At 24.1% G+C, this 12,057-nt stretch overlaps 2 protein-coding genes and 1 non-coding gene across 3 annotated transcripts; 1 reads left to right on the top strand and 2 right to left on the bottom strand.

Moving 5' to 3' along the window:
- Positions 1 to 258: 258 nt before the first annotated feature.
- Positions 259 to 2,143, bottom strand: LOC122849046 (aladin). Its single transcript, XM_044147574.1, has 5 exons — positions 1,767 to 2,143; positions 1,570 to 1,687; positions 1,030 to 1,499; positions 614 to 944; positions 259 to 533 (listed from the first exon to the last, which is right to left on the bottom strand). Exons 1-5 carry the CDS (start codon positions 2,123 to 2,125, stop codon positions 321 to 323), a joined length of 1,491 nt encoding a protein of 496 aa, XP_044003509.1. The 5' UTR covers positions 2,126 to 2,143; the 3' UTR covers positions 259 to 320.
- A 652-nt stretch (positions 2,144 to 2,795) lies between these two features.
- LOC122849045 (uncharacterized protein DDB_G0283357-like) lies at positions 2,796 to 10,602 on the top strand. The gene is made up of 6 exons (XM_044147573.1): positions 2,796 to 3,750; positions 6,882 to 7,217; positions 7,308 to 7,594; positions 7,701 to 8,028; positions 8,464 to 8,585; positions 9,078 to 10,602. The coding sequence occupies exons 1-6, from the start codon at positions 3,699 to 3,701 to the stop codon at positions 10,377 to 10,379; spliced, it is 2,427 nt and encodes an 808-aa protein (XP_044003508.1). The 5' UTR covers positions 2,796 to 3,698; the 3' UTR covers positions 10,380 to 10,602.
- Trnav-uac lies at positions 8,741 to 8,813 on the bottom strand. The gene has a single exon. It is a non-coding gene; the product is annotated as a tRNA-Val (tRNA).
- Positions 10,603 to 12,057: the final 1,455 nt, after the last annotated feature.

Genomic DNA, 12,057 nt, shown 5'->3' with positions numbered 1-12,057 from the left:
ATGTGGCTTTTATGAAAATAGATTTTAAACCCTAACAAGAATTACTTTTCATACACAGATCAAATGAACTGACAAAATAAATGATAAATAGAAAAATAAATACATATGTATGTTTTTTTTTTATTTATTTACTTTAAAAAAATATTTATATAATTATTAACTTAACAATTCATAAAATGAATGCTTAATAAAAAAAAAATTACAAATAAAATTAAGATAATTATTGAATATTAAATAAACAACTACTACATTACCAAATTGATGCGATGAAAATATTTATTACTTTTTTTAATATAAAAAACAAAAACCTTTGAAAATATTTAGATATTTTCAACAATTGGAAATTGTTGGATACGCCCACTGCTCCATGCAATCGTTAAACAAGCAATCATTTTATTTGAATCTATAGATTGATGAAATTGTAGACAATTTGGTATTTCTTTTGGAAAACCTTTGACCAAACATCCTGGAATTAATTCAGTAAGAAATGAACTTGTTACAATTGTTTTGAATATTGCAACTAGTGGGCTTTCCTAAAACAATGATAAAATATAAACAAATTATTTAAAAGGACAAATAGTATTTATTATCAAAAAAATAATAATAAACTTACTTGAAATAAAATTGCTAGATATGAACCAGATGGATCCCAATCCATAGACAATACTCTACCACCAACAATAACTTCATCATCATCATTATTATTAGTAAATGAAACTCGTGATAAATTAATTAATGGTACAGCTGTTTTAAAATCATCAGATGAAATTTTTTGTTTAATATTAAATATATTATCTTTAAGTGCAACTGAAAACAATGATGCTGAATCATCAGTTGATGTAAAAAGTAGTGTTTTTGGTCCAAAACAAGCAGCAGCAACACGTCCATTTGGTACAGACCATTTTTCAGCTGACCAAGAATTACCAATACCAGTATCCCATAGCCTAAAATAAATTAAATTATAAAAACAATTATAAATAAATAAAAAAAAATATAATGAAAATAAATGTAATAATTATAATTTATTACCTGAAAACTGTTCGACATGAAGCAGCAAATAATTTATCACCATTAAGTGACCATTTTGAAAAACATATACCACCACCACCAATACGTTTTAATGGTACACCAGTTTCACTAGCAACATCCCAAACAATCATACTTGAATCATTTGGTGAACATGATACTAATAAATTACCTTGTGGATTCCATGATACACTTGTTACTGGTGCATGATTTCTTTGTCTTAATAATACAGCATGACTAAGTGAATTACTAGCAGCACCAAGTTCAATTGTCCATATTAATACACCACACCAACATGCTGCTGCTAATTCACGTCCAGCATTTGGTCGCCAACTCATTGAACATACTGATTTTTGTGCAGCATGTCTTAATGTTGCAATACCTTTCATTTCAGGTGAAAATATTCTAATTCTATCATCACGTGATGCTAAAGCTAGACGTGAACAATGTGGATGCCATGCTAAACAACGTACCTACAAAATCGAAATTAAATTAATAATATATTTAATATAATAATAGTAAAAAATTTATTGATTAATTTACCAGTGCTGTTTTCCAATCTTGTGTAGCAGCAATATCAGGAACAGAGCTTGAATCAATTGATACTAAACCTTCACAAGCAAGTAATTTCGATTCTACATAATCCATTGTTGTAATTATTCTACAAACATATATGTGTTATTTAATTTAATGTTAAATTTAAAAGTATTAATAGTTATTGTATTTAAAATATTATGTACTTTGTAGCAAGCCAGTGAAATGCTTTTCCAACATTTTCTGGTTCTTCCATTGATGTTGCTCTGAGTGTTTCAATAACACCTTTATCACGTAAAATACTGACTAATTTTTTTAATGTACTATCTTCAACTGGTAAAAATAAATCACCAGCACCAATTGTACGTGATGTTTCACGTGTTGCAAGCATGTCTAGTGTAATTGTAATATCCTTCCAATCACGAATATAACTTGTAAATTGTTGGGTTTCATTATTAAGCTGAGTTTTGTCACAATATATTGGACAACTGTTAATTAATGCAACTGTTGCTCTGTCACCTGTGGCTGGACTTTCAAATTCACTTAATGATTGTACTTGCAACATTTTTTTGTTGACAAATTTATCTAAATAAAATAATTAACATTGCATTAAATTATTATAAACAATTGTAATTTTTGTTGTTGATTTTTGTGACACAAATTTAGATAAACAAAATGTTCAAATAAACAAATATGACAAATAAAAACTTACCCAGAGATAAATATCAATAAAAATTATTTATAAATAGGTATACAATTTTTAATTAATTATTGACTATAATTAATTATTATATTATTAAATAATAAGCCGGCCGGTATTTTTATTGTTTTAACCTAGATTGTTATTTTTTTATTTATATATTTTTTTCTGTTATGCTTTAAGGCTTTTAGTTTGTTTACGCATGCGTAAAAATTATCAAGATGGCGGACAATGGCGCGTAAATTTGAAAGCAAAATTTTACAAATTGAAGGTATTTTCACAATAAAGTCTAGTTTACAACGTCAAAATATATCGAAATATATATTCGAAAAGCTTCAGAGAGCTATTGTAAGTACTCAATAATAACAATTAATAATAAAATCATTAAAAAAGTATAAAAATAATGTTTAAAATTAAATAATTATAGGTTTATTGATAAAAATATGTAATGAAGCCTTAAAAAATGATGAAAAAAAAAAAAAAATTGCATATACATAAGTCATAAACGTAATATTACATGACAAAATATAACTGTCGTCACTCTGTCGTTGATTTACGGTAAATTTTGTCGGTTTAATTCGGGTTACCAAGAGAATAGTAGAGGGAGAAGCCTTAGCTACGATTAAAGTTCACGGATATATCGAAAACTAACTCAAAGAAGACAATGGCTCATAGAGAGATATATGGTGATACTCATTTTTTTCATTGTTGTTGGAGTTAATTATGTATTGTCGTTGAGTATTGAATACATTTTTTAAAACTTAAATATAATATATTTTCAAATGCTCATCTATTAATAATAAACAGTTGCAATAAAATATCATAATTTTTATTTAAAAAAAATAAAGTACATGTTCCAAGTAACGAAAAAAAACAAAGTTATATATTGTGTGATCACGTTACGTAACAGATCAGGGTGCTTCTCTTAGGTAGGGGTGATTGGCACGAATGTGGGGTAGGGATTGCGTTATCTTACTCTTCGTAACACTAAATCGTTGAATATGAGAGCATAGTGCACTCGGTTGATGCTCTCGAAATTATTTGTTTTTTTATTTTTTATTGTTTTTTATGATTTATTTCAATATCATCACTAAACGACGCTATAATCTGTGAAATATTTAGAAAAAAAAAAACAAACACTTGATCTTATGATTGTTTCTTATTTTTTGTCTCAATTAAAAATGAGCAGTTTCATTGAATCGTATTATTATTAATTATGAGATAAAATTATAATTATTATTCAAATGGGGTAGTGATGAAGAAAAATAATGACGTATTTTATTACATTATCATTTCATCAAATAAAATATCAAGCTACTTCAAAGTAGAATCCATAAAATCTAATAATAATAAATTATTGAATAACAGCTTTATAATACAGTTGTAAAAATAATTGTGCTTTTTTTAAAAAAGAAGAAAAAAAAATTGAGTTTAAAACATGGGAAAGGGTTACAAACGTAAAACACGATGGAGAACTTTGAACATTGGTGGTAAGTTTTATTAAAAATTTATATTTTATATTATTATTAATTATTAATTAATAATTACAAAATAGTGCTCTAATTAAAAAACAAAAAAACCAAACAAACAATTTATCACAGGGTTAATTTTTTGACCTTGAATTGTTTTTTTATATAAACATAAAAAAATTTTTTTTTCTCTTAAACAGAGATGTGTAATTAAGATACTTCTTTTATCAATTTATCACTTGATAAATCAATAAAGTAATTAATCAATTAATTAAAAAATATTATTATTAAAAATTAAATAAACAAAAATATTTTATTAAAGAAATTAAAAACTTTTTTTTACTAGCTCCATTTCTAAATTTGTTTGAGTATAATATTTTTTTTGCTTGCTATTATTATTATTATTAGATAATGTAAAAAAAATAAAATATTCCATTTTACAGATTTTGGGGGCATTTACCTCATACTGAGACTGGTTACCATAATTATGATACATATTCTAACTTGAGTAAATGTTTGTTCGTGAATGAGTTAAAGCCGGTCTGTGATTTTTAGTAATTATTTTTTTTACACTCAAAAATTAAGTGAGGTGAAAAAAAAAAGAAACAAAAAAATTTTTATTTACTATTATTAGGTATTAGACAGTGATAGAAATGTATCTAATAATAAATTTATTCGCTGAAAATCACGAGTCTCTATGAGCAATGTATTTCGAAACGCAAAAAAGTTGAATGAGCATACATAACTTGAATAGTTGCATGTGAAATAAAATTGTTCAACTAAATACATTGTTCATTCAATTATTATATTTGTTGATGAGAATAAAAAAATTGTTATTTTTTTTTTTATCATTCAACAGTATTACATCTACCGGTGTATTGCACCACCGTTGCAAATATTATCATCAATTTGTGAAATAGTTTTTAGCCCGTAACGCCATCTTTTGAAGTTATAAAATTACCTTTTTTTTTATTTATTCATATAATTATATTTGTTATTTATAGTGTGCAGATTGAATTTTCGAAATGATGATGAATATATTATTGAAATAAATTTTATTTAGAAATAAAAGTATTAACAACAAAATAAATTTTATCTTGAAATGATTTTAACAGTATATATTGAAAAATATTTAATATTATTTTGTGATAAGCTACATTAAAGACACTTTAAATAATCTTATCTTGTTAATTTAAATATTCGTTAAAAACAATTATTATACAGTCCACTGTGTAACATTAACAAAAAATTTCTAATCGAAAAAATAAAAAATGTATAGAAATAAAAAGAAATTAAAAAATTTAATCGAACTTTCGAATACACGAGTTAATTTCTAATCAATAATGAATTATAATTATTATTTAATTTGATAATTTATTTGTAAAATTAATTCACTAATTGATGTGAATGTTGACAAACCTATAAGTAGATGAAAATTTTTTTTATCTATTTATGAACTTTACGTTGAAAATATAATAAATATAAAAAAAGATATTTGTTCAGTTGTGATACGACAATTCAATAATTAAAATTGTTACTATTACATTTTTTTTTTTTTTAAATTTAACTATACACATAATAAGATGATGGTTTGTCTGGTAATAAGTGCATCACACCAAGTTAACATGAAAAAAAAAATAAAATCAATAAAATACGATATTTTTAATAAAACAAATAAAGCTCAAGTTCAATATCACATATTATGACATCATAAAATTTGTTTTTCAGGGTGAATACTTTTTTTTATTAGCCACTTTGCTTGCCAATTCGTGGTAATGGCTATTAAATCTATTCATGATTTTTATAGAATAAAATAACACTAAATAAATAACTGTAGATTCAATTTTTGTCTACATATAATTTCATTATATTGATTTACAGTCACAAAATTTTAACAATAACAATTTATTATCTCTAATTTTCAAGTCTTAACAAAGTCATAAAAGAAAATTTTCCAACACATAATATACACACACCTGGCTATAATGTTTAACTTTTAGTGACTTTTAGTTGATGCAATAAACAACAGACCAACCGCAACAAAATTTATTTTACAGTTTATTTCAATTCAACAATGCTCATAGTTACGAAATGACATAATTTAAATGACTAATTGGTTAACTGAAAATTAATCTATATGCTATGATTGATTGCCTAAATAAATTAAAATAAATATAGTGACTCAATTATCAATAAAGCCTCAAAAATAAATACATCAATGATAATATTATTCTGTTGATTTTTTTTTTTGCAATCATCTTATGAATTCATCACTTAAAAAAAAATTATTTAAAATAAAGAAAAAGCTATTATTTTATTGATTTGTAATTTGTTAAAGTTGGATGCTTTGTTTCTAAAAGAAAAATATTTAAAATATTTGGAAATTTTATAAATGTTAAATGTTTTGTAGTTGAAATTTGTTTTTTTTTTTTTTTTTTTAATGTTAATTAAGTTCAAGGAGTTTTAGTAGGTCTCTAAAATTGGCCTGGCCCTAAACTGGTTGATGGACTCTAATAGTTTTGTAGAAGCCAAAAATTTATCTTATATCCAACACGTCTCTTTTGTTCTTTGTACACAGGCTTTGAACAGCCCCATCCTATTTTTATGACAAATACTATTTTAAGTTACTGTTGGTCGTTCCACTAGAATCTTGCTGAAAGTTTTCCATCATTCTTTTTTTTTTTTCTTTTTTTTTCTTGTAAATAAAATTACCTTCTAAATGTTTGTATTTTTTTTTTTTTTACATGTTTTATTCAGTTTTTCATTCTTCACGCAACTTAAATATCTATTTCAAGTTAGATTGTCATGTTGATTGACAGATTGAAAAATCAATTAATAAGAGATCTTTATAAATACCTTCAATAGATATTTTTATTTTTTAACATTAAATTCTACAAGATCATTAATTTATCGACGACAAGACAAAAAAATACTTTTTATTTTAAGTAAGAATGTATAGCTTGTGGCTTTATGTCTCTATACAGTGATGATATAATATTTATATTTTATTGATATTACAGTTAGAACAAAGAATGTACAGTTTAATATTTTTTTTAAATGTCAATACAAGTCGATATTCTTTGTTTAGATGTTAATTTAACATTTAGGTTTTTCAAAAAACTGTTTAATAAAATTAATATTAAATTTTTCAGCTCCTTCTGGTAAAGAAGATGAAGAAAAAAATGAAACATCAAGAGAACATCGAGAAGAAAGTTATGAAGAAAATCACAGACCTCATCATAGAAAAAATAATACAACAAATACAAATGGTGTTGGTTCAAGTGATTCTACTAGAACATCACCACCTCGATTTCAGCAAAAAGTTGTGTTTAATGAAAATGAATACACAAAAATTACTACACCACGTCAGGATATGCTTTTTAAAAAAGGTTATTTAGCAAAAAAAATGGTTTATTCAAGTAACAATCCAAGTACAAGTGCAACACCATCAACAACTGATAGTCAATCAGCTTCACATTCTACTGCTGGTAATTATTTCATTTATTTAATATATTTTTGTTTTTCTTGTTTTTAAATTGTCTAAATATATGTAATTGAATTTTTTAAAATATTTTTAGATGGAAGTGAAATAACAGAAGATCAACAGTTATTTGATTATCGTGACAATGGACTAACAGAATATCAACCAATGAATGGTTTAGTACCTGAAATGGTATATGGTACATTTTATGATCCTGTTGGTGGATACTATTATGAATATCCAGTAATGGTAGGGCCAATGTATCCAGATGCAGGAATGCAAAATGTTATGCCATGTGAACCAGTTCCAGTTGGACCAGTACAATGGGTGGATCCTTCCTATGTTTCAGAAATTGATCAGCCTTACTATGTTATGGACTATGAGGTTAAAAATTATTTATATTTACATATATTATTATTATTGTTATTATTATTATTTATTTAAAACAATTATTATACAAATGAATTATTAATATTTATATTTTATACAGAATCCACAAATTACTCATCAAGTACTAGCTGAAGAAAATTCAATTGTTCCACCAATGACAACATGCACTGATTGTACTGAAATAAATGGAGAAATTGATGATGAAAAGTGCAATTGTAGTGTTATTGATAAGGAACAAAAAGATCCAGAGCAACAGGATCAATCAAATTGGGAAGTTCCATATGACAGTGAGGTTACTGATCAGCCTATTGTTTCTAGTGATGTTGGATTGGAGACAGCATTTTCACAGCAATTACAAATATCTCATCAAGGTGTACCACCACAATCTCACATGTATCCTGGACACTACATGTTTATCAACGTTAATGGTTTGTTTATTAATCGATAAAATAATTTAAATAAAAAAGAAAGAAACAAATTTTCACATACTTTTAAATAGTTGGAAAGCGTAAATATGTTTTGATCAAAACAACAATAACATTAACATCTCAAAATCCATCAAGTTCTTTATTACAAATTACTGCAATTATTAAAATTGTTTTTTTTTTTTAAATTCACCACTAATTTTCTAGTATATTGTTATTTGCCTAGAATTACTATTTATTTTTTGAATAAAAAAATGATACGTTTTCCATTATGGAACAATGTTAATAATACAGGTACATGTTTCAAATGCATGACTGCATATTTATGGCATGGTTGAATGCATATCAATTAATTATCGTTTGTCACAAATTTGATATGTCAAGCAAGACCTTAAGTGAAAAAACCAGTTTGATTAATACTTTTTTAATATTTTCTAGGTATGCCTATTTCGAGTAATTTAATGAGGGGTACAGAAATGAATTCTGGAGCCAACATATACCCAAAACGAAGAAATAAAAAAAGAATGAAAACCAAGAGAGTCATTCGTCAAATTTATCAGGTGAGAAAATAAATTTATATTAATTTTCAATTCAATAATGTTGTTTATTGTCGGAGAATACAAAAAAAATTACTTGTTTAAAAGAAAAAAAACGTTGAAAGCTGGGTTACTTGTATTTTTTTTATTTTGATGTTTGTACTAAATGCAAAAAATAATGATTCCGGCCAGGATCGAACTGGCGGCCTTCTGCGTGTAAAGCAGATGTGATAACCACTACACCACGGAACCCGCTTGATGACAGAGTCACAGAATAAAATCTATTAGAATCCAAAATGTTTCATTTCAAATAAATATAATAAATTATTATTTTTAATTTATAATTACGATAACACACATTTAAAGCTTTAAAAATTAATTGACTGATAATAATTTCAAAAATGAAAAAGATTTTTTAAACTAGAATCCCAATTTAATTTTTATTTAAGTAAATAGTTGAATAATAAATTATTATAAATAATATTTTCATGTTTAATATAATATTTTTTATTGCAGGATAACAATGGAGATTGTGAATATTTTAATTCCGAGATTGATAGTGTTGAAACAACAACAGAATCATTTACACCAAAAAGTCAACCATTAAATCCATATTGTGAAGAATTTAAACTCAAAACAACAACACCAACAACACCACCAACACCAACAACACCTGAAACAAACATTGATGATACAAAAGATATTAAAAACAATGATGATGATGATGATGATGATGAAATAAATGAAGAAGAATTAATAATTAATTCATCATCAGAATCAACAATACCAGATGTTGAATATGCAATTGAAGCAATTTCAACTGAACGTTTATCCGAGCCTGAAGAACCAGAAATTGGTGTTGATGTTACTTGCACTGAAATAAATGATAATTTTACAAATGACAAATATGATAATACAATAAGTATGAATGTGCCTAATAATGAAACAAATGAATGTGGTAAATTATTAAATGGTAATTCAATTGAGCCAAATTTACCATTAGATATTCATGAAAATATTGATAATTGTTATTCTAAAAATAGTACTGTACCAAAAATACATATGATACCAAATAAAAAGTACAAAAATCATAAAATTATTAATAATGAAATTATGATACCAAATGATGATAATGATAACGTTATTGAAACTGATGTTACAAATATTAATAATGATATTGAAGTTATGCTAGGTGTTGAAGCAATTGAGTTACAAGTATCAGATAAAATTGTTTCATCAACAGAAATTTCCTCAGTTACAAATAATAATTACAATGCTGCCAATAATGATTCCAATTTTGAATATCGAATTAATATTTCTGATCATCCAATAACAGATGCTGTTACACAATGGCTAAGACGAGCAAATTCACCAGAATTATTTGTTGGTTTAAAAATGGGTACAGTTAATACTGATGATGATGACGATGATGATGATGATAATGATGATGACAATGATGATGAAGTTAATAATACAAAGCCGTCAAAAAACTTGCAAGGCAACCCCATGCTTGCACTATCTTTTAATAATATAAGAAATAATAAAAATATTAAATTTACAATTAATATGAGTAATAAAAATGATAAAAATATAATTAAAACTTTTAATGATACATTTTTTTATCAAAATGTTTCTCATAATAATTATAATAATAATTGTAAATTTAATAATAAAAAAGATAGTGTTGCAAGTATGAGGGTTGCCGAAAATACTCGGTTTAATTTTATTAATAAAATTAATGATAATGGTTATAAAAATCAGTCAATAAAATTTAATTCAAATAATAAAAATTTAATAACACAAATTACAAATAATTGAAATAATTAAAACTATGAACAATATTAATTACGAATTAAATCAGCATCTATCATCATTCATTAATCCAAAAAAAATATTAATAAAATATTGTATTGTTGAACTGAAAAGTTATATACTCCAAGAGGATGTAAAGACAAATTAAAAATTATGCACTAATTAGTTGGCAAGTTAATAAATATAGTTGGAGTTAATTAAAAAAAAAAATAGAATCAATAAGTGATTACTAAATACAAACCGTGTTATTTGAATATTGCTTAAGCTGATAAAATTAAAATTAAAATCTTAGATAAAAAAGATTTAAAAAAAAAAAAAGATATTTTAAATTGTCTAAATATCAGCTAGGAGTACTGGAAAGGTATATATTAAAAATTAAAAGCCAATTAATAATTTAAGATATTCATTAAAAATTCAACTACAAAAATTAAATTTAAAAATATATTATTTAAAATTTTACAATGCCTTTTTCAAAATATTAGGTTTTATTTTTTGTTCAGTAATATTTTTTTGCAATTATCGCAATATATTATAATCATGATAATTATTATTTCGATAAATAAACAGTCTTCTGTATAAACAAAAAAAAAAAAAAATAACAATATATTCCACATGTAGAGTGAATGAAAAATTTTAGAATTGAACGATCAAAAATCATCATGACTTTAAGTTTTCTACGCATTTTTTTCTATTTTGTGAATAGTTATATATATATCAATTAATATTAAACTTAAATGAACTGAAATTAATGAAGATCGTTACAATTAAAGTAATTAAAATTATTTAAAAAAAATATAAGCGTAGAAAATATTTGTATTATTCATTCTTGTTAAATGTGGAAATATTTTGTTTTTTTTTTTTTTTTTGTTTCTTTTCGCAAGCACAGCCTTAATTAACAATAATAATGTTTGTTTTATTATTTTTTTTTTTTTCTTATAATTTAATGGTACCTTGTACAGTTGTTATTGATGATTTTTGTAAGTGGTTATATTATTATTAAGAATTATAAATCAATATCAATACTAACTACAAAAAAATTGATAATATAAATCAAAAAAAAATTACTCGAATAAATAATTAAGTAATTAAAATCAATGAAAAGTGATGAGAAATAAATTTAAACAAAAAAAAAGAGTCAGTTAATTATTATTTAGTTTTATTGTAATTCAGGGAAATTTTTTGATTGTTAAATTTACAACTGGTGGTTATTTATTTAAAAATAAACAAATTTTGAAAATTTTCAAAATGACATACTAAGTTGATACTGTTGGCAAATGTTATTGTTCAATTGCTATAAATATTTTTAAAAATAATTTTTCATCTTGGCTATGGATACTTAAATATTGTAACTACAATATATATATTTTTTTTTTTCATTAATTATTGTTGATAAATGAAGAAAAATTTTCACGAGAAAAAAACTTTTGAATATTTCAAATAATTTGATACTTCCGTCACAAATTTTATGATTGTTTATATAAGTACAGTTGTTTACTCATTTAATATACTACTTTTAAGTATAACGAAATTTGATAAAAAATATTATTTCGATTGTTTTTTTTTCTTGTTAAATTTTTTATTTTTTTTTCGTTCTTTCATAAACTCTGTTAATTAGCTCATATTGCGATTTGTTTAAAAACTAAAAAAAAATGAGAAAATAATAATATGACTAGAATTTAAATTT

Source organism: Aphidius gifuensis, linkage group LG2, assembly GCF_014905175.1.
Source record: "Aphidius gifuensis isolate YNYX2018 linkage group LG2, ASM1490517v1, whole genome shotgun sequence".
NCBI lineage: Eukaryota > Metazoa > Arthropoda > Insecta > Hymenoptera > Braconidae > Aphidius > Aphidius gifuensis.
Note: the sequence above shows the minus strand (reverse complement) of the source record. Positions and strands in the feature narration are given on the sequence as shown.